At 40.7% G+C, this 24,127-nt stretch overlaps 1 protein-coding gene across 5 annotated transcripts in view; it reads left to right on the top strand.

Moving 5' to 3' along the window:
- The window catches only part of camkk1a (calcium/calmodulin-dependent protein kinase kinase 1, alpha a), a 202,275-nt gene that overhangs the window by 23,222 nt on the left and 154,926 nt on the right, over positions 1-24,127 (top strand). For 3 of the 5 annotated variants that reach the window (XM_061898329.1, XM_061898325.1, XM_061898328.1), the window contains exon 2: positions 21,885-22,276. In XM_061898329.1, coding sequence (XP_061754313.1) covers positions 21,992-22,276 — 285 coding nt within the window. In that variant the 5' untranslated portion in view covers positions 21,885-21,991. Of the gene's footprint in view, positions 1-19,140; positions 19,249-21,884; positions 22,277-24,127 lie in introns of all 5 variants that reach the window. The other 2 variants (XM_061898327.1, XM_061898326.1) reach the window with 2 other exon arrangements.

Here is a 24,127-nt window from a genome sequence, read left to right as displayed (position 1 = left end):
TTTTAATGGGAGCTTCCAACAAAAAGAGCTAATCGGATCGAGAAAACGACAATTTCCCTTATTAATTTGAGCGAGGATGAAAGATTCGTGTTTGAGGATATTGATAGCGACGGACTAGAAAAAAATAAAAATAAAAATAGCGACGGACTAGAAAAAAAATTTTAAAAAAAAAGTTTAAAAAAAAAAGTTTAGAAAAAAAAACGTGATTGCATTGAGACGGATTCTGATGTTTTTAGAGACATTTACTAGGATAATTCTGCGAAATCCTTTATCTTTCTATTGTGTTGCTAGTATTTTAGTGAGTTTAACAGTACCTGATAGTCGGAAGTGTACGTCCACAGGCGGGTGTTGACGGCAGCTGTATGGACGGCACAAGCTCAGCTAATATCCGGTAAGAAGCCACTTTTTAGTAGGATGTAAGGTCCAAGCTTACATCAGACTCAAATTTTTACTGCATGCCTTAGGTAAGTGCCGGAGTGAGAAGAGGTTTTAAAATAATTAGCGCATGCTTACTTTTACCGCATGCCTTTGGTAAGCGCAGGAGTGAGAAGAGGTTTTACATTAACTAGCGCCCCGGCGGAAATTCAAGGAAATACGGTATATATATTGTCATTTGTAAGTTACATGTAAGAATAGCTAAATAAATATATATATATATATATATATATATATATGGTCATTCCGTCGTACTTTTTTTTTTTCCTTTTACGGAAGGTTTTTTGTAGAGAATAAATGATGAAAAAAACACTTAATTGAACGGTTTAAAAGAGGAGAAAACACGAAAAAAATTTAAATTAAGTGAACCAAAATGAACCATTAAATGAACCAAAATATGACTTTTATATCTTTGTGTAAAATCTTGGACACAGTGTGTTGTCATGAGATGCGATGCAAATGTAAGCCACTGTGACACTATTGTTAATTTTTTAATTTTTTGTGTAAATGTTTTAATGATAATATCAATGAGGGATTTTTAATCACTGCTATTTTGAAATTGTTACTAATATTGATAATATTAAATTTTGTTTCACTACTTTTAGATTGTACCGTGTCATGTTTGTGTGTCCTCAATTGCTCTGTTTATTGCTATTCTGAATGTTGCTGGGTTGGGTTTGGTTTTGGAATTTGATGTCATTGTTATGGTATTGTTGTGGATTGTTTTGTTGGAATGATTAATAAATTCATTAAAAAAAAAAAAAAAAAAAAAAAAAAAAAAAGGCCAACGGGCAGCGGGCGACTCATCTGGTCCTTACGGGCTCCCTGGTGCCCGCGGGCGCCGCGTTGGTGACCCCTGCTGGAGATGTTTCTTTTTTATGCTTCTTGCAAGATGGTTTACTTACTAGAAGTTGAGGTGCTGGGACCATAATAGCTGAATAGACAACCGTGTTGTAATTTATGGGTTATATAATTCATGTGATGATCATTCATAATTAGTATATTTGATTTGATTGCTGATAAGATAATCTATTATTATTTACAGTTAAAAATAGTTAAAAGGGAATTGATTTGATTCACACATGTATTTGATATAGATTATTTGAGAAAAACTGACACTGGATTGAGTTGTTTTCTATTTTGTAGCCTAACAAAGGGTTAACTAAAATACTGAATGTTCCACAATTCATAGCTGCAAACCGGATGTAAAAAAAGACCGGGAGCAGGTGCATTGTGATTAATGAGATTGAGCTTTACGAGCCTACGGGTGAATGAATGAACAACAGATAACAAGATAAAAGGATTGTTTTGTACCGTTTGTATCCTCATTTTTTTTCTCATATAAAGTAAAACTTTATTTACACATTTCCGACATCCTGTCCAATATTTGATCGTGGTTAATCTACAAAGCGTTTTGTCAATAACAAATCTAAAACCAACACATTTTATACAGAAATGAGGCTATTTTCAGGAATATCACAACAAATGGCAATCCTATGGTTATTTGCAGTTCTATTTGAAAACAAAGACAAAAACGAACAACAACCAACGCTATTAATGGTTATACTGATGAAAATAAGTAGAGCTTGCTTAGCAGCCTATTGTTTGCCCAAAACTAAAGAGGAGACATTTTACTAAGGCTATAGGCTACTGTTTCAAACGTTTCATATTGCCATTTAACTTGGTACATGTAGTCCACAATATGCAAACACGAATGAGGAATTATTTTACCATGTAAAAATAGAATAGATCTTTATTGTCATTGCACAAGTACAACGAGATTGATTTTTTGGTACAAGTCTCGTTAAGAGCAGACATACGTTACAGGGGAGGACAAGACCAGACCGCCAACGGATCAGCCACTTAGAAAAGGTGAGAAAAGGGTGACATTGGGAGAGATGGAGGGAGTAAAAAAAATATATAAGTCTAAAGCTAGACCCTCAGGAGGGGTCCAGACTGAGTCCAAGGAAAAAAACTCACATAGCATGGCACACACCTAGACATGGTATGTATATCACACCACCATGCAACAGAGGGAGGGGGTGGGTTTGAGGAGACTCGCTGCCTCTGTACAGCGCTGCTCAGTCATCCGCAGCCCCAGAGGAATTAAGCAGTGGTGAAGGCGTTGATTTCAAGGGTGGGGGTCATGTGTGCATGTATGCCCAATTAACTTGGGAGAGATGATGAATGTTTTTGTATGACTGAGGCCGATCAAAGTTCGACTGCAGGTGTTGTTGACAAAAAGGAAGGTCGAAAGCGTCTATCTTTGAGAAGTCCTCGGGAGATTTTCTTCAGAACATCCTGTTCCTGTGTCAAGGCCATTCCAGGGAGTCTAAATTGTAGAATAAGAAGTTGTTTTTCTTAGAGAAGACAAAAATAGTGACTTATCTCCTCTGTTTGTCCATGCTGGATTTCTTCAATTCCAATTAATTATTCCTTCTCTGCAAACTTTTCCAGGATGAGATCCATTTTGCGATTCAACTCAGAAATCGCACAAGTCTGTGTTCCCACAGCCCGACCCAATCCTTTCATTGCGTTGAACAGCCGTTGGGCCCCTTGAGTGGCTGCCATCGTCTTCCAAATTTGTCAATACACCAGAGCAATGCCCAGCCCAATCAGCAAGTGCCCCGCGATCACAGCTCCAAATAGGTAGATGTCTTCAACGTCCTCGATGGAAAAGGCTGAGAGCCACATCATCCTCCATGTATTCCAGGAGTCCCCCGCAGCGATGGTTCCATCAGGGCAGCCAGGCTCCCCCGAACCTCCTTTTCTTGTCGAAAAGACTGTGTCAATTGCGTGAAGAGTCCAGCTGATCATATTCATATTGATATTTGGATTAGAGGACAGGGCAAAGAAAGAGGCTTTAAAAAAGTTCAGACAAAGACTAGACGCAGAGAGCAAGCAGGGAAGGAGGGAACAGAGAGAATTGCGACCGCCCTCACCAGAGGCAAGCTTGAAAAACTCACAGTGCCATGACACCCGTGCTAATGTTGGAACCCATTTCTTCAGCGTATCAGCATGTTGAGAACAAAATAGGCACTGACACTACCCATATCCACAGGTTTTATTTGTCGAAAAGACACACAGCTCTCAGCATGAGAAATCCATTGTTTGGTTAAGGTTTAAATGTATTTCAAACATACAGATGCGAAAATGTCACTCTAGTTTTATCAAATTTGGATGTATTTGTTTTAAGAGCAAAATGCGATAAAAACGTTGAAATACCTTTTTTCAATCCACGACCCCTATTGTTATTTTTTCAGATAAAGCATACCTGATCCCTGCCACAAAGCCAGTCGACCATCCATCCATCCATTTCTACCGCTTTTTAATAGAGCATTCTTAGCTATCCACACTTGTGTTTATTATGATCATTTTAATTGCGCTTAGAGGTTCATTTCGATATTTATAGATTTTTTTGTGTGCATTGTTAGCGAGTCAACACTCCTTTGATATTTTGTACTTGTGTTCCGTGAAACATAAAATATTAAAAGTGGACTCAGAAAAAAGGAAGTTTAAAAACTCATGAATCATGAACAAACTTTTCTGTGTGCGTTAAGAAAGGGAAATGTTTCATTTTGGCAAACAATAAATCTAATGTGTGTCTGTGTGTGTTTGTGTGCAGACTAATAGCAATTAATGCATTCAATAAGATTGTGTGGGTGTACTTAATGGAGTGTCCAGACAGCTGAAATACATTTATTAATTACACTATGCAGGCCACAAGTTTGGATGCTTGATGTCAAAAAACAGGACTTTTCTTCTTTGTATTTATTATATTAGATTATATTTAATCAATCAATCAACGTTTATTTATATAGGCCTTCATCACTCATGCCTCAAAGGACTGCACAAACCACAACAACATCATCAGCTCTGATCCCACATCAGGGTAAGAACAAACTCAACCCAATGGGAACAATAACAAACCTCACCATGGACCGCAGATGTGGGCGCAGATGCGGGCATAGATGTGGGACCCTCACCCCTCAAACTCCTTACTTAAAATCTTCTACTGAGGTAGTATCTCTAAGTGTATCTCTCCAGTAGGGCATTCCGGAGTACTGCAGCCCAAATAACTATATCATATTTCATTATATTATACTTTTGTATTTTATAAATGGGTTGTACTTGTATAGCGCTTTTCTACCTTCAAGGTACTCAAAGCGCTTTGACACTACTTCCACATTTACCCATTCACACACACATTCACACACTGATGGAGGGAGCTGCCATGCAAGGCGCTAACCAGCACCCATCAGGAGCAAGGGTGAAGTGTCTTGCTCAAGGACACAACGGACGTGACGAGGTTGGTTCTAGGTGGGGATTGAACTAGGGACCCTCGGGTTGCACACCACCACTCTTCCACCGCGCCACGCCGTCCCACTTTTATTATATTATGTTATTATATTTCGGGCTGTCAAATGATATCTTTTTGAAAATCAGATTAATCACATTTTGGAATTTGGAATAATCATTATTTATCACGCCATACATCCCAGCGTGATGCTGTGACCTTTATTTTAAATCAACACCGCCCGGGCCGAGGAACTAGACTTCGTTTTCAATGCAGCCAGAGAGGCTTTTTGTTGGTGAAACTTTCAGCTAGGCTACCATTTTATTTTTTTTTTCCTCCCTTTTTTTAAAATTAAGTTAAGCAAAGACTGATATTTGTACGGGAAAAAAAAACATTTTAATTGCCAGAATGTCTTACGGGAACAATTTTGAATGTTTTTCTTGCACAAAACTTGGTAACAGTTTTAGCTAAAGTTTTTTTAGGTTGTATTTTGGGGTCAAATTTTCCAGTGAGCACACCAATCGTAGTCTCCTGTCTAATTTTTTGTACTGTATGCACTGATCTGATCACTGACCGCATAGCGGTTAAGGAAAAGGAGTTTCTGCTGTCAAAATAAATTGCATGATTAATCTAAGTGTACGGCGTGGCTGTGGGTCGAGCGGCCGTGCCAACAACCTTCTGCCATCAATCCCCAGCTTCTGCCATCCTAGTCACGTCCGTTGACACTTTACCCTTGCTCCTGATGGGTCGTGGTTAAGGCCTTGCAGGGCAGCTCCCGCCATCGGTGTGTGAATGTGTGTATGAATGGGTGAATGTGGAAATAGTGTCAAAGCCTTTTGAGTACCTTAAAAGGTAGAAAAGTATAATCCATTTACCATTCATGGTTAGTGCTGTATTTTTTTGAGCACATTAGTTAACACGCTAATTTTGACTGCCTTATTATATTATATGTTGAGCTCATTGGACTAAATAGTACAATCCCTCAGATGGATTAGCACTTAGGATTGAGTGGGGGGTGGGAGGGTGTTGTCGTGGGCTTTAGAGGAAAAAATGTCACTGGGGTCTTCAGGTGGGCACCCCATTGGTGTTTCGTTGATAGGCCCACGACACCTCCGGAGGGCTCAATGGCGACATCTGGCGTCCCAGGTGGGTCAGCCTCTTTACCCCTAGATGTCATTTAGCAGCCCAGTTAGGGTCCTCTCTCTTGATCCATATCCATCGTTCGGCAGCATCCGACAGCGATTTAACACACCGCCGGAAGGCCTGACCTCTCACTCCCATTCTTTTCAGAAGCTTGGTTGTGAAGTTGGCAACAAAGTCTCTGCCCCCGACTTCAACTGGAAGCACTCAGGCAGGCCAGTCACGCTGCTCTCCCTCGGCTGCTATGTCCGCATATCTCAGTTGTTTGCGCTCATAAGCTTCACCAAGTGCTGCTTCCCATGGCACAGTTAATTCAACAATGAACAGTCTTCTGGGAGGTTGACCACAAGACCAGGTCTGGCCTGTAGCTGGTTGTTATGTTCTTAGGCGGGAAGATGAGCTTATGGTCTAAGTCAACCTGCATTTTCCAGTCCAGGGCAGAGTCCAGAAGGGTTGCCTCCAATCTTGCAGATGGTTTTACTGGGAGTTGTCCTGCTCTTACGAACGGAGTGGTGACTGAGTGACTAGGAATTGGGAGAGGGTAGGCCTTGTTGGTATTTCTCCTTTCTTCCAAGGTGATCGCTAGTTGTTTTAGGACCTGGTATTACCTCCAGGTGATTTTGCAGCCGGTGAGGATGTGACTGCAGGTTGTAGGGGTTTGACAGAGTTTAACAAGAAGGATCTTCTCCAAACCATTGATTTAAAGGCCTACTGAAACCCACTACTACCGACCACGCAGTCTGATAGTTTATATATCAATGATGAAATATTAACATTGCAACACATGCCAATACGGCTGGTTTAGTTTACTAAGTTACAATTTTAAATTTCGCGCGAAGTATCCTGTTGAAAACGTCAGTATGATGACGTGTGCGCGTGATGTTTCTGGTTGTAGGGGACATATTAGCCCAGCACCACACACGGCTAAAAGTCGTCTCTTTTCATCGCATAATTACACAGTAATTTGGACATCTGTGTTGCTGAATCTTTTGCTATTTGTTCAATTAATAATGGCGACCATAAAGAATAATGCTGTTGGTGGAAAGCGGTGGATTGCAGCTGCCTTTAGCAACCAAGACACAGCCTGTGTTTCTTTGTTTGTTGTGAAGCTTTAACACAGAGCGGTTAAACGAACATCTTTTCTACGTCAACCAGCAAGTTTTTGGATTGGAAAACTGTGATATTAAGTCGGCTCTTACCGGAGACTTCAGTGGATTATGGGACTTCCTCCTGCAGCTCAAAAAGGCAGCTGTGATCTTAGCTCCTCCATCGGCTTCTCTGAGATACACTGGTGTTCACTGCAGCCATCCGTCTTTCAGGTATGTCTTTACAATCTCACTAAAACACTATTAAAACAATAAGCAGATAAGGGATCTTCTAGAAGTATCCTAGTAAATGTGTCTAATTACATCTGAAACGGTCCGACTGCCGCTGCCTGGAGCCGTCGCTTCACTCTAACTTTCTTGGTCGAAATAGTGCTGTATTTTACTTCCTTATCTCTTTTTTTCAGCCAAAAATGCTTTGCTCCGATTAGGGGGTACTTGAATTAAAAAAAATTTCACAGGGGGTACATCACTGAAAAAAGGCTGAGAACCACTGCCCTACTGCATCAAAGTAAACACCATCAGGGTTTGTCATCAAATCAAAGGAGCCCCTTACACTCCTAGATAGAACATGACGGCGTCGGCGGGAAGTTAAAGAGGCCGCTGAAACAGGAGTTCCAAGGGGTGTCAATTTTGTACCCACTAGGGTGAGTGGGGTCACCAGTCTAACCATAGCACAAAGCCCAACGGCTGACATCGGGATTCTAATGTACAATCTGAGCTCCCCACAATACCAGAACAAGTCAGCCCGTGCCCAAGGGCCTATTTTTGAGCCCTCTATCAGTGTGGTGCACCAGGAAGGGTTAATGTTACCCAATTTGTTGGGGGACGAAGAGGGTCCTGTGAATTGAAAACTCGTGTAATTCATCTTTTGGCCCACAAAGGGAAGAAGTCGGGTGGAATTGTCAACAGGAGGGTACACACTAGCCAACAAATCGCACCCTGGCGGCGTGGGTTCAGAAAACAAGGAGATAAGACAGTTTGAGCCATTCGTGTCAGTTAACTTAAAAGGGGCGGCGGGGTAATTGTGGGGAAAGGGACATCCAGCGGAACAAGAAACACAATCACCCATGTTTTGGCTTTTTGCCATGCTAGTCATCCACCTGAGCCACAAGTTGCCTGCACCCGCTCCTAGGGTCAAAGCTACCAGGTCTTCAGTGGTGATGTCATTAGTATATACAGATGTGAGAGCCTTTGAAACGTCACCGAGTTGGAGTTGCACTTTAGGTTCTACAGAGAGGGCAGAGGTAGTTAACGGCCTCTCAAGGACATTAATAGTTAACGCCCTCTCAAGGACATTAATTTTAATAATCCCTTTAGAGTCTGTACCAGTCTGGTCAACCCCTAACACAACATAAAACGGAAAACGGACTGGGCCAATTGGGCATGACACTTACGTTGGCAATTGTAAGGGCAATGGGGTTCTGGGAACGATCAAAATTCCTCTGGAAGGTCATCCCTTCCCGAATAGTTTTGATGTAATAATAGGGGCCAATGGAACTCCAATGCCCTGTGTAGTGGTTTACCTGCTTCCACCAGGGGCACCACCCCGTAGAGCAGGGGTCTCAAACTCAATTTACCTGGGGGCCACTGGATGCAGAAACTGGGTGAGGCTGGGCCGCGAGAAAAGATTTCTCAAAAAATCTAACATGCACTTTTTAATGAATTCACCTTCTATGAATGGCTTCCCCGCCCTATCAACATACTTGCCAATCCTCACGATTTTTCCGGGAGACTCCTGAATTTCAGTGCACCTCCCGACAATCTACCGGTGCAACCATTTTCCCAAATTTTCCCCAATTTTTTACCCAGCCAACATTATTAAGAGCTGCCGTGACTGCACTGCCTTTAACGTCCTCTACAACAGTGGTCCTCAACCTCTTTTCAGTGATGTACCCCCTGTGAACATTTTTTTTTAAGTACCCCCTCATCAGAGCGAAGCATTTTTGGTTGAAAAAAATAGATATAGAAGTAAAATACAGCACTATGTCATCATTTTCTGATTTAGTAAATTGTATTACAGTGCAAAATATTGCTCATTTTTAGTGGTCTTTCTTGAACTATTTGGAAAAAAAGATATAAAAATAACTAAAAAGTTGTTGAAAAATAATCAAGTGATTCAATTCTAAATAAAGATTTCTACACATAGAATTAATCATCAACTTAAAGTGCCCTCTTTGGGGATGGAACATGTCCACAAAAAGTCTAGCTGTCATCACTGAATGTTGGATTGTTGTATTATTTTTCCACAGTTTATGTACTTACATTCATACTTCATTGAAGTATTATTCAATAAACATATGTATAAAAGATTTATGAATTACTGCTGTTTTTTAGAATGTTTTTAATAAATCTCACTTGTCCCTTGGCATACCTTCAAGTACCTCCAGTGGTTCGCGCACCCCCAAAAGAAGACTACTGCTCCGCTACATGTCATCGCGCACGCTTTTTTATCACACATCCAATGTGCCGGCTGCGTATTATGTATTCTGTCCACTAAAGACGCTGAGATCATTATCCATGCGTTTGTTACATCTCGCCTCGACTACTGTAACGTATTATTTTCGGGTCTCCCCATGTCTAGCATTAAAAGATTACAGTTGGTACAAAATGCGGCTGCTAGGCTTTTGACAAGAACAAGAAAGTTTGATCACATTACGCCTGTACTGGCTCACCTGCACTGGCTTCCTGTGCACTTAAGATGTGACTTTAAGGTTTTACGACTTACGTATAAAATACTACACGGTCTAGCTCCATCCTATATTGCTGATGTTATTGTACCATATGTCCCGGCAAGAAATCTGCGTTCAAAGGACTCCGGCTTATTAGTGATTCCCAAAGCCCAAAAAAAGTCTGCGGGCTATAGAGCATTTTCATTTCGGGCTCCAGTACTCTGGAATGCCCTCCCGGTAACAGTTCGAGATGCTACCTCAGTAGAAGCATTTAAGTCTCACCTTAAAACTCATTTGTATACTCTAGCCTTTAAATAGACTCCCGTTTTAGACCAGTTGATCTGCCGTTTCTTTTCTTTTTCTCCTATGTCCCACTCTCCCTTGTGGAAGCGGTCCGGTCTGATCCGGTGGCCATGTACTGCTTGCCTGTGTATCGGCTGGGGACATCTCTGCGCTGCTGATCCGCCTCCGCTTGGGAGGTTTTCCTGCTGGCTCCGCTGTGAACGGGACTCTCGCTGCTTTGTTGGATACCGCTTTGGACTCGACTCTCGCAGCTGTGTTGGATCCATTATGGATTGAACTTTCACAGTGTCATGTTAGACCCGCTCGACCTCCATTGCTTTCCTCCTCTCCAAGGTTCTCATAGTCATTGTCACCAACGTCCCACTGGGTGTGAGTTTTCCTTGCTCTTATGTGGGCCTACCGAGGATGTCGTAGTGGTTCGTGTTGTGGTTTGTGCAGCCCTTTGAGACACTGGTGATTTAGGGCTATATAAGTAAACATTGATTGATTGTGTGAGACTGGTGCAGAATAAGGTCAGTGGCTGCAAGACGTACTTGTTCAACAGCCATACAGGTCACAGAGTGCGGTATAAACAACTTTACCACTGTTACAAATATGCGCCACACTGTAAACCCACACCAAACAAGAATGACAAGCCCTTTTTGGGAGAATTTCCACACCCTAACAACTTAAACACAAGAGAACAAATACCCAGAACAACTCGCAGGGCTACAATATACAACACCTCAACCAACGCAAGTAGGGAGGGTGGGGGTGTGGGGGTTTGTGGTAGCAGGGTTATGTATAATGTAGCCCGGAAGAGTTAGGTCTGCATGGGATTCTGGGTAAATGTTCTGCTGTTTATGTTGTATTACAATGCGGATGTTCTCCCAAAATGTGTTTGTCATTCTTGTTTGGTGTGGGTTTACAGTCTGGCACATATTTGTAACAGTGTTAAATAATTTTTACGGCCACCCTTAGTGTGACCTGTCTAGCTGTTGATCAAATATATCTTGCAATAGCAAACGTGCATCTCACATGGCCAGATGCAACATATAAATGGGCTTGCATGGTGTCAGTTTGGGATGTAGGGGGGGCTAAAGTTCCATTATGGCATTCCCTGGATATTGTTGACCTGGTAAAAATTGACAGGGGTTTCGAGAGAATTGGTGCCCTGAAATTCAGCGGTCTCCCGGGAAAACTGGGGACGTTGGCAAGCATGACCTATCAAGCGCCGTTCATATTAAACTTGCGGGCCGCACCAACATTAAATTGTCATATCAAAGCGCGGGCCGCATAATGTTTCGCGGGCCGCAATTGACCCGCGGGCCGCAAGTTTGAGACCCTTGCCCTAGAGTATGTATTCTGCTTCTGACACCAATAGCTCAGGGATGCGTTGTAACAAAGATAGAGGTTACTACCACGGTAATAGCTATTATGTCCCTCGCAATCAATCACACTGCACCGGTCAAAAAAGTAAGTCTTGCAGTCCCCCTTGATCCAGTCTATTTCAAGTCCGCCATATGTTCTAAGACACTTGTCAGTCACTGTCGTCGGGAAGGAAGGACCTAGGCACAAGGACATTAGAACAAGCCTAAGTACCAGCCTGTCAGGGAATACTGCTGGGTGTAACATCCTGTCTTCAGTCTATCAAAATCAGAGTAATTTAGGTAACGCAATGGGGATCAAAATCAAACTTTTCACTTATTGTAGCTGAAAACAAGTAAGAGAAGTTGTATAACATCAAGTACATAGGCTGGTCTCAAGTAAGGATATATGATAGCTTTGGATTTATAATACAGCAGTTGAGCAGGTCTGGTAGATCTACACGACGGTAGACAGCTGCTCAACGGGGGAAGTTCTCTCTCGGCGTCTTTTTCTGGGCTGTGAGACTATGTGTGTAAGTTACTAAAGCTTCGCTCTTCTAGGACCTGGGGGGAGAGGTTATTAGGACGTCACCCCCTTCAGTGGCTAACAGTGAGCCTTCTGCCTGCTCCCGTTCTTCTTCAGATGCCTCAGGCTCAAAAGGCGCTGCTGTGGGGTCGAGAGGGGCAGGTGATGTGGCGATGACATCTGCTGGTGATCTGTCAGGTGCTTCAGCAGGAGTGCAAAGGGAGAGGTGATACCAGGTGTCCCCTTTACCAACCAGTCGAAGGGCGTGGGACGACCGTTCCACGACCTTGAAGGGACCGGTCCACCTGGGCTCCGTCCACTTGTGCTTGATGACCTTGACCCACTCAACGGGCGGAAGGGTTCCTGGCGAGGTGGATTGTTGCCCACGAATCTGTGCAGGAAAAAATTGTTACACAAATTCTGAATTTGCTCAACGTACCATTTTGGTTTTATGCTGATTCCTCCTTCCAAGGGAGCGGCTGGAAGGGCTGACCTGTGTGCAGTTCAAAGGGTGAAAAAACTGTTGTGTTCAAGGACATTCGAATGGTCATTAAAGCCAATGGTCAACCCACTTCAATTTGGTCTGTGCACAGATTTTAGCCAATTTGTTTTGATACTTGTTCATTCTCTCGACCTTACCTTGGGACCGAGGATGGTACACCGAACCGAACCTGTGTTCTAGTCCGAGAGCCTTTTCGACTAAGACAAAGTGAGCATTTTTTTAAAATGGGTGTCGTTGTCTGACCTAATCTTTTCGGGTCATTAACAATCCATTTAATTACTGATTTTGCATTCTCTTTTTAGGTTGTGGTTGCTTCCGGCCAACCACTGTAATTGCCAACGCAAGTCAGCAAGTACCTTTTCCCTTGTACCTGATTGATCATATCAATGAAATCACAAACTTTACACAGATGTTACCTCACCTCCTCCATATTCCAAATTAATCTACTAAACCACTATCGATGTGCAAAATTGTTATTTTCAAATTATATTCAGTTACAACTTTTTACCCACTGAAAACATTTTAAAACTACTCCACTTCCCCCTTACGGCAAACCCCGCCTCTCCCTGACAGCAGTCATGCCTACATCAAATCATGGCACCGTCTACATTCCTGTTGTGACCGTTGGGAAACTTAGCCACCCTGCTAACCTAAACAATCTCATTCCTATCTTCTCCAAATCAGAGCCAACATCAAAGCCTGTCAATAACACCATCAGGGTGGGTCTGTTGAATGTCAGGTCTTTGATTAACAAAATATTTTTTGTCAATGATTTTATTACCCAGGGGCTTCACGGTGGCAGAAGGGTTAGTGCGTCTGCCTCACAATACGAAGTTCCTGCAGTCCTGGGTTCAAATCCAGGCTCGGGATCTTTCTGTGTGGAGTTTGCATGTTCTCCCCGTGAATGCGTGGGTTCCCTCCGGGTACTCCGGCTTCCTCCCACTTCCAAAGACATGCACCTGGGGATAGGTTGATTGGCAACACTAAATTGGCCCTAGTGTGTGAATGTGAGTGTGAATGTTGTCTGTCTATCTGTGTTGGCCCTGCGATGAGGTGGCGACTTGTCCAGGGTGTACCCTGCCTTCCGCCCGATTGTAGCTGAGATAGGCGCCAGCGCCCCCCGCGACCCCGAAAGGGAATAAGCGGTAGAAAATGGATGGATGGATGGATGGATTTTATTACCCCTTCTAAACTTGACTTTATGTTTTTACCTGAAAGAATCGGATGATTGTCAATTTTGTTTTAAGGAGTCTGACTCCATCCTTAACACCTCCCCCTTCTGTTTCTGAAAAAGGGACTGTGTTTGTAGTACTATCACATTCAGAAACATCTAAGAAAAAGTTTAGCTGATTCAATATGGTGAAAGCGACAAAATATGCTTATATTTATATTGACACAAATGCTAGAAAAACACTAACCTTATGGTGGACGCTTGCTTTTGCAATAGTAATTTGACATTCTACCACACCTGGTGGCCACGTTAATTCGTTAAGTCAAGCTCATGTTGTAGAAAGTTGAATGATGCGGACACGTTTGTTACCGAATACTTTCTATCAGACTTCTGTCTTGGCGACTTTGAGTATGTAATAAGCAACTATAATTATTTGATATGCTTAAATGTCACGTGTACTTTTAGCTCAGCTTTTGTGTAGCTGCTTACTCCTTTAGCCTACATCCTGGGTGTCCAAAGTGCAGCCCATAGCTATGAGTTTAACGGACATCTGTAACAATTGAAAATGTGGTATTTGTGTGTCGGTTCAATCATCGGCAGCTACGCCCTGTTTCATCACTGGACCTAAGTTTTTGGTTTTCGTAGGCGGGACAGAGACTAAGAGAACAATGCGGGACAGCATTTGTGTCCATCTTATACCATACTAGTTGTTGCAAAGATATGTCAACATGAGAAGCCACACCTTGAGTTCCAACATTATATTATATATATATATATATATATATAAAAATGAGTCGTCTACTTGTGATCATACCATATGGCGGTTCGGGTGGTGGTGCACGCGGAAACAGATCAGTAAGCCAGGGTTTTCACTAATAGAACCATTGCAGCAGGTGTTGGGGTACCCAGCAGGCGCCAGCCATTTTTGGTGCTCCAGGCTGTGGTATGAGCTCATGCTCATGGAGGTGCCCTAGTGGCGATGTCGCAGCTTGGTGGCCGTACCGTCAGGTAACACCAGGAAAGTCCCTTCTGTGCGATATTGAATGTCAGGGTACAGTTTGTAAACCAGGTCATTACCAAGCAGGCACGGTGTGTGCAGGTCGACCACGAAGGGGTGCTTCAGTGTGTGTCCAGCAATTTGAACCTGAAGTGGTTTGGTGACAGGTGACATTCGTGTGACCTCAGCGAAGCCTTCGACCTTCAAAAGGGAAGCACATAATTTCTTTGATACCTCTGCATTCAGAGATGAGTGGGTGGCACCAGTGTCAATCACGAACTGATAATATTGTCCATTGACACGTATGTCCAGCATGGGGCCTGTCTGTATTTCCTGCTGGTGCTTCTGCTGTGGGCGCCCTCTGCCACGCATTCGTGTTTGTCTGGCAGCATGACGGGACCTTTCCCGTTCGGAAACGCTGAACCCAGTGACCAGGTTGGTCACAGGCCAAACAGTTTCCATCCCGGACTGGCCTTGAAGCACCGCGTTGTCTACCACCCGAGTCCATCTGTCTGGTCTCACGTCTGTTGAGGATTCTTTTCTCCGCCTGCTGGAACTCAAAAGGAAGGTCACCCACTGCTGATTATACTATAGCTGATTTTTGACCTATTGGTTCTTTTGACATTTTTGCCTCAGTGATTTGTAAATTAAAGAGTTGTTTCCTTGTTACTCTGTCACAGCCTTTTTGTTGTCCTCTTGCCTAGTCCAATTCTGCATATCACGTTTAAAACTACAGCATTAATTGTCCCATTAAAAGTCAAATAAATGTTGAATCATCTAAAGATTATCTATAAGTTAGACTATCATTTGTGTCTATCAGTTCGTTAGTTGTGCACTCTGACTTCCCGTCGTGCGCGATATTTCTACAAAACAAGGGCATGCATTTATTCTCGTTCCTTTATTACTCGCATTATACTATCAAACGTCTAAAGCTAACTGATAGCTGTTCTGATTGCCATGCCTCCTTATATATTCTATCTTATGCCATTATCTTATCTTATCTTATCTCAGCACCCCGATGTATGGTGTACTGCAGCTGTCTAAAAAAATTTAAATCGACTTTAACTTACACGTAATAAATTCATTTTGAAATTTCCACTTCTAATGCGCCACACACACACACACACACACACAAGGTTGTATGTGTGCGTGAGGCGAACAACACTCAAAGCTGAGTGTGGCGACCTTGTCTGTACTTTTCCTCCCTCTTCAGACGTCCTTGTTATTAAGACAACTCTTATCTCAAATGTCTCACCCAGAAGCACAGCTGTATCATATCAAACCTTAGTAACTGCAAACAACATTTATTATTCACTCTGACCTACACAAATTGGCCCGGGAGAGCGAAGTCAGCGGGCCTCCCTGCTTTGGCTGCTACCCCCGCGACCCGACCTCCGATAAGCGGAGGAAGATAAATAAAATGAATGGATCATTCACTCATATGATTTCTGAAATAGGTATTATGAGAACAACTATAAAACACAAATGTATTTCAGTTTTAGGAGTTAACAACCAACCAAACAAATGCAGCGAACCACCACCAACCGCATACGCTGACACACGAATACCATTTACGAATACCTTCATTTGTCACTTTTCTTAATTTACCAAACGTTTCTACTTTAAGAGTGTTGTAAACTCCTTCTTAACCCTTTCAAAAAATGTTTCTTTTTATTTTATTTTCTAAACTCTACTTGTTAATTTAATTGTCGACAACAGTACAGTACATTCAATTGAACATTAAACAGTAACGATTCATCACATTTCCCCAGCCGCCATCACGTTCCTATCACACTCTTTGGCCATTGTGTCTATATCTATCGTCCCTGACGACTAGTTTCGAACCCTTTACTCTAAGTCACTCATCGCAGATGTCGAGGTTCGAACCCTTTATGTTATCCCGGACAACGGGTTTCGAACAGTTTACTCAGAGTCACTCATTCCCGATGAAGGGGTTCAAATCCTTTGCTCTTTTGGGGCAGACCAAATCCCAAACAGGGCGAGCTACACCCAACTATTTGCTTACTCGTCAGTAAAGCAGCCCGTCACGGTAGTCTGAAGGGTTCCCAACCCGTTACTCCCCTGGCGACGTCCAACGACCCAGGGTGAGCCTCACCTGACTATTAGTTCACTTTTCAATAAAACAGTCCGTCACTATAGTTCGAACACAATGACATGAGTTGACAACTATTATGTAACGGCGGACAAGGCAAAAATGCAACCAATCTATCAAAATCAGCACTCTTTCTCTGGGGTACAAAACAGTGTTTAACTTACAGACTTCTGGACAGACTCCTAATGCAGATTTTATAAAAAGGCTCTGCTTACTTTGATTTATGTGTTGGCCAAGTGAATCTTTCCGGAAGATTGTAAGTGAAGTTCAATTCTCAGCGTGTCATCCCGGAGGAAGCCCCCCTATTGTTGTGTTTTGACCCGGTCTTCTTCCAGTCACCCCCCAGAGTTTGTTGGATGACACAATAGCTGGTTTTAAATGAATTCCTGAGACAAAGTACCTTATCTTGATATTTTATTACCAAAGCTTTGGGAGACCAAATCAATGCATGAGACTTCAAATTGCATCGCCCTAGTTGATCTGACCACCTTACGGAAGCGCTGTCTTTTCACTACCACACTCGTCCCCCTCCCCTACAGAGCGAATACCCTTATCTATTGTCTTGCTATGCTGGAGCCATCCTGCATTCCGATTAGAAGGTCGTCTACAGTGTACCAGATAGAACACTAGCTGTTTCAAATATCACTCCGGAACAAAAAGAAATAACTTTAAAATATGGATTTATGTAGATATCTATCTCCATCAATACACATTTAAATACATTGCCAGAAATAGCCAATTTGCTCAATTTACCTTTAACTATATTTTTTTATTAATAATTAATTATATTTTTCTTTGTGGAAACACTGATCATCTTAATAATTTCTTACAATAAATATATATAGAAACAGATAAATATCAATATGCAAAACTTTATTTTTATATTTTCTCTAAGTGCACATTTTTCAAATTGAACATTTTCAAATCACTTCTAAAGACAGTCTTGTGAAATCACAATATCCCATTTTAACTAGCTAGCCACTAACATTTTTTAACAAATCATGAATTACTTTGCACCATGTTTGTACAAATAACAACTCATGTAAAATACAAGTCAACTCTCAAATTTTTAAATAAATCATGTCACACTTTGAACTGGACACCAAATCTGTTATCTGTTTCTTTGTCAGTTAGTGGGAAGCCTGGCATTGCATGCTGTTAACTAGTGTGTTGTACTCTGGTGTGTAACTTGACACTGCAACTCTGAGTGAGTCTTGCAGATGTGCATCAGTGAGGCGTGTTCTGTGTTTGTTCTTGATGAAGTTCATGTCAGAAAAGGCTGATTCACAAAGATAAGTCTTGCAACCTTCATAGCTGCTGCGCATACACCACTGTACTTTTCTCTGTCAACTAGGCACCAAAGTTTGGTGCAGTCTGGTGGGCTTTAAATTTTAAATTGTCAGGAAAGAAGAGAAAGGAATTTAAAAAGGTAAAAGGGTATATGTGTTTAAAAATCTTAAAATAATTAAGGTTGTATTTTTTCTCTAAAATTGTCTTTCTGAAAGTTATAAGAAGCAAAGTAAAAAGAAAAATGAATTTATTTAAACAAGTGAAGACCAAGTCTTTTAAATATTCTCTTGAATTTTCAAATTCTATTGGAGTTTTGTCTCTTAGAATTAAAAATGTCGAGCAAAGCGAGACCAGCTTGCTAGTAAATAAATACAATTTAAAAAATAGAGGCAGCTCACTGGTAAGTGCTGCTATTTGAGCTATTTTTAGAATAGGCCAGCGGGCTACTCATCTGGTCCTTAAGGGTTATCAGGTGCCCGCGGGTACCACGTTGGTGACCCTGACTGCTTCTACAGCAGGGGTGCCCAAAGTGTGGCACAGGGGCAATCTGCGCAGGCCAGTAACTCGTTTGTCATTGGCCCTACTAAATATTCAATCGCTTCATGTTGGCGATAGTGTCTGGACCAGAACAGACATAAGTTTGAGAACAGGCGATGACAAAACATTAGAATGATGTTTGTAAATTATTTTACATGTTGAAAATTAAATACATTTTTATAATAAAGACCTAGTTTACAATTATTTAAAGTGTGTATACATTTTTTGGGATACCCTGTATGTGTGTGTGTATATATATATATATATTATAAAGCACATTATACAAACATTTTATTTACATATTTTTTATTGTTATTATTTTTCTTTAATTGTATTAATTAAATTTTTTCACATTCTGCAATTTGACACCCCCACCAAAGGATGGCACCCCATGCGGCGCCTGAGAGAGCCGGGCCTGATAAAATGTATAAAATTACAAAAAAAATTAGGCCTTTCTTTTATTTATACGTGACTTAAATGTGCTTATACTTCGAGGAAAACATACTTTGTTGTCAAAGAAATGATCACCAGTTGTGTCTGAAAGACCAGTTTGGAGAGGTTTTTGAGTTTGGATATATAAGCCTCCATCTGGGTAGCCACATTGATTCATTCATCCAGTAGAGCATTCAAATATTTTCTTTGCTTTTATTTTTGCTGAATAGCTGACACATTAACACTAGCACTGCTGTTTTGTGTCTATCAATACAGTTTAAACAATGCTGGCTTCCTCTCTGAAGGAGACGAGAGCAACAAGCACCTACTCAGAGTCGTGTACAGTGTAAAGAGAATATGGCCAACTAAACAACAGGCTACCAAGTACGTGTGCGACTGTGCCTGCAATTGCTATTGTTTTGGCGTTATTTTTTCTCACGAAAATAAACCAACATAATATGTTATATATATATATATATATATATATATATATATATATATATATATATATATATATATATATATATATATATATATATATATATATATATATATATATATATATATATACATATATATATACATACATACATATATATATATATATATATATATACACACACACACACACACACACACAGGCGGGTAGAGTAGCCAGAAATTGTACTCAAGTAAGAGTACTGTTACTTTAGAGATTTATTGCTCAAGTAAGGAGTAGTGACCCAAATATGTACTTAAGTAAAAGTAAAAAGTATGTTGTGAAAAAACTACTCAAGTACTGAGTAACCTGTTCGTTTAATGATGACGGCAACAAGTAATGCACAAAAACATAAAAATAGCAATGAACAAATTCAGAGCCAGGAATATCTCTTAAGCAACTAAAAAAATAATATATATTAAATAATATATATTTGGTTTTACACTAGTGAAAAAAAAATTTGAAAATGAATTTTACCTTTGCAACCTCATTATACTATTGGCTAAGTTCTGTATTCATAAATGTAAGTTTCCCAACACCCGACCTGTTTTTTTGTACCTTTAAAAAAGATTTAGACCTCTACATTAAAACACTACCTCTAACAACCAAAACGCTGTAAAAACGATGATCCTGTGTTCCAAATTTAAGTTATTTACTGAGATTGAGTGAGCCTATGGATTTGCACTTTGTTTATTTTGTATATATATATATATATTTTGCATTCTATTTTAATTACTTTGAATTTACAACCACCTGGCGCTGTTTTGTACGGTTTTTATACTGTTTTGTACTTTGATTATTATTTTCAACGGTTTGTAAATGTTGAAATTTATAAATAGGGTTTATAAAAAAAAAAGTGCTCTGTTTGATTGGTGAAACGGAGTCAAACGTCACTAGTGACTGCATTTGATTGGTGAAACGCAGGCATTTGATAGATCCTACTTTGAAGGTTTGTCTGACAAACCAAAAAACAAAGCGTTGCATTAACAAATCAATAAAAATCAGTAGCGAGCTGAATGTTGATAAATGGAGCGGAGTAACAGTAGCGTTTCTTCTCTATAAATATACTCAAGTAAAAGTATGTTGCATTAAAACTACTCCTAGAAGTACAATTTATCCCAAAAGTTACTCAAGTAGATGTAACTGAGTAAATGTAGCGCATTACTACCCACCTCTGTGTATATTGTATATTATATATATATATATATATATATATATATATATATATATATATATATATATATATATTAGGGGTGTAACGGATATTTATTTTCAACCATAATTTACAAAGAAATTCTTTAAAATTCCTAGATTTTTTTTTCACATTCTGTCTCTCACAGTTGAAGTGTACCTATAAAGAAAATTACAGACCTCTGTCATCATTTTAATTGGGAGAACTTGCAAAACCGGTGGCTGACTAAATACTTTTTGTGGGTGTGGGGTGTCTGGTCTTTAGGATGCACCAGTCTCTCTCTCAGGGTGTTGCCTGGTTTGAAATGTAATGGGATGTTGTGTTAGTTAAAAATTATTCTGACTTTTTCAGATAGACCTAATACACATGGAATGACAAGTTTTTGTGTCAGTCGCCTTTTCCTTCCTCATCCACTCTTTTCTTGTTTCTTCTAGAACTGACAGTAGGATTGAAAGTAATTTGTTGTTTTTCTCACTACGATAGGACGGAAACTTTTTTGCCCTGGCACACCACCTGGTGTTGGAGTATAATTATTTGGGGTTTTGGTACATGAGACTACATCTGACCAATCTAAGTCCATGAGCATGAACTTATGAAGCCTACCTGGATAGAAGGCGAAACATTTTCTGAGACAAACCAAACCGTCCAATTGCGATCGATTGAATGTCCTGAGAAAACATATATCATCCATCCATCCATTTTCTACCGCTTGTCCCTTTTGGGGTCACGGGGGGCGCTGGTGCCTATCTCAGCTACAATCGGGCGGAAGACCATATATCAATTTAATCAAATTAAAGTTATTAGTTTTTAATTGTTCATCATAATACTGTGGAAAGTCAGAAACCAATTGTATGGTTTCCGATTACACTTGGAAAAAGTAAAATAAAATAGAAATTTGAGCTTTGACACAAAGATGAGGGTGATTTTGTAATGTCAGGTAAACATGTGACCTTTACCGCAAATGCATTTTCTACATAACAGAACATGTTTACCATCAAACAAAAGCAAATCAATTTAAATATTATCTTTCTTCACAACTTTGTATAAAACTTCAGTTTTTCTGTCCTTTTTCATCATATAATCCTCCACTTTGTTTTGTAGGAGCAACTCGTATTTTATAAACCACTGTCACACGATACATTGCATAAGGTGTATAAGATGAATAAAGAAAATATATTTTTTTAAACCAAACAATATGTAATCTGTGTGCCAGTATAATTCAGAGTAATGTTGGTGTATTATAGTCAGAAAGGAGAGAATTATATTGAAAACATTATGAAATTGTGATGTCCATATTACTGTCTAATTATTGATTACCTTGCCTGTTTCCTCTTTTCTTTGGCTTTACAGCACAAGTTGATTGCAAAACAACCAGTGGGTCCACTTCAAGTTGGAGCTTTTGGGTGGCTAACTTTGCTCTCCCTACCATCTTCTTTGAGCCCACCCCTCTTTCTGCCATGGCGGTGAGCAGCGAGTCCACTTTAGAGAAGCTGGAGTCCACATCTGAGGAACAAACCAGCAGTCTCGCAGACATCATGGCCGCCATGGCTACAAAAGAACTCAGCGGTTCTCTGAGATATGGAGGAGCTCAGCCATCACGTCCTCAGTTGACCGGCAGGAAGTCCTCTCTGCAGGAACGAGGCACTTACCTATCCTCTGCAGGGGGCTACACACACATCTCTCCCCGGGTAGCTCAAAGGCCGACAGTGGAGTCTAAACGTGTGTCCATATCCGATTCTCAGGTAAGGGTTTAAACAGTTTGATTTATTTTTAACTGAAGGATTTCATTCCGGCAGCACGGTAAAAGAGGGATTAGTGCGTCTGCCTCACAATACGAAGGTCCTGAGTAGTCCTGGGTTAAATCCCGGGCTCGGGATCTTTCTGTGTGGAGTTTGCATCCTCCCACTTCCAAAGACATGCACCTGGGGATAGGTTGATTGGCAACCGCGACCCCAAAGGGAATAAGCGGTAGAGAATGGATGGATGGATTTCATTCCCACCGCCAAAAACATGCACCTGGGGATAGGTTGATTGGCAACACTAAACGGTCCCTAGTGTGTGGATGTGAGTGGGAATGTTGTCTATCTTGTTGGCCATGTGATGAGGTGGCGACTTGTCAGGGTGTACACCGCTTTCCGCCTGAACGCAGCTGAGATAGGGTTCAGCACCCCCCGCAACCCCCAAAGGGACAAGCTGCAGAAAATGGATGGATAAATGGATTTCATTGTTTTGCCTGTTACTGTATGTCACTGCCATGAATCGATGACCAATTACATTTATGAATAAATGTAATAAATGATAATTTTCCGGCTGTAAGTGAAACTGGATCATTTCCTGACACTCACCTGGTGACACTGTCGTGGCACTGTGGTCAGGAATCACTGTATAATATAAAATCAATCATTGATTCATAATATTTTGCCAGATGCATTAGCTGCATGTCAAACATCGATAACAGTTTTAAGGAAACCTCACCAAAATTGGAAAAAACATTGCTCTCGTAGTATCTTTTCAATGCGTATAATACACATACAGTGGGGCAAAAAAGTATTTAGTCAGCCACCAATTGTGCAAGTGCTCCCACTTAAAATGATGACAGAGGTCTGTAATTTTCATCATAGGTACACTTCAACTGTAAGAGACAGAATGTGGAAAAAAAAAATCCAGGAATTCATATTTTAGGAATTTTAAATAATTTATTTGTAAATTATGGTTGAAAGTAAGTATTTGGAAGACCATTCAAAGTTCTCACTTATGGAAGGAAATTTTGGCTCAAAATCTCACGATACAGGGCCCTATTCATTCTTTCCTTAACACGGATCAATCATCCTGTCCCCTTAGCAGAAAAACAGCCACAAAACAACATGTTTCCCACCCCCATGCTTCACAGTAGGTATGGTGTTCTTGGGATGCAACTCAGTATTCTTCTTCCTCCAAACACGACGAGTTGAGTTTATACCAAAATGGATACATGGATGATACAGCAGAGGATTGGGAGAATGTCATGTGGTCAGATGAAACCAAAACAGAACTTTTTGGTATAAACTCAACTTGTCGTGTTTGGAGGAAGAAGAATACTAAGTTGCATCCCAAGAACACCACACCTACTGTGAAGCATGGTGGTGGAAACATGGGGTTGTTTTTCCTGCTGAAGGGACAGGACGATTGATCCAGGTTAAGGAAAGAATGAATGGGGCCATGTATCGTGAGATTTTGAACCAAAACCTCCTTCCATCAGTGAGAGCGTTGAATGGTTGACCAAATACTTATTTTCCACCATAATTTACAAATAAATTCTTTAAAATTCCTACAATGTGAATTCCTGGATTTTTTTTAAAATCACATTCTGTCTCTCACAGTTGAAGTGTACCTATGATGAAAATTACAGACCTCTGTCATCATTTTAAGTGGGAGAACTTGCACAATCGGTGGCTGACTAAATACTTTTTTGCCCCACTGTATTTGTCTCAATTATTATATTGTATGTCCTCCCATTATATTATATTTTTCGTCATTATTGTTTTATTTAATTTCATTACAGCACCTTCCAATTTGCAAAGACAGTCTTTTTAAGCCGAAAGGTGTAAAAAGGT

This window comes from Nerophis ophidion, linkage group LG04, assembly GCF_033978795.1.
Source record: "Nerophis ophidion isolate RoL-2023_Sa linkage group LG04, RoL_Noph_v1.0, whole genome shotgun sequence".
Classification (NCBI taxonomy): domain Eukaryota; kingdom Metazoa; phylum Chordata; class Actinopteri; order Syngnathiformes; family Syngnathidae; genus Nerophis; species Nerophis ophidion.
Note: the sequence above shows the minus strand (reverse complement) of the source record. Positions and strands in the feature narration are given on the sequence as shown.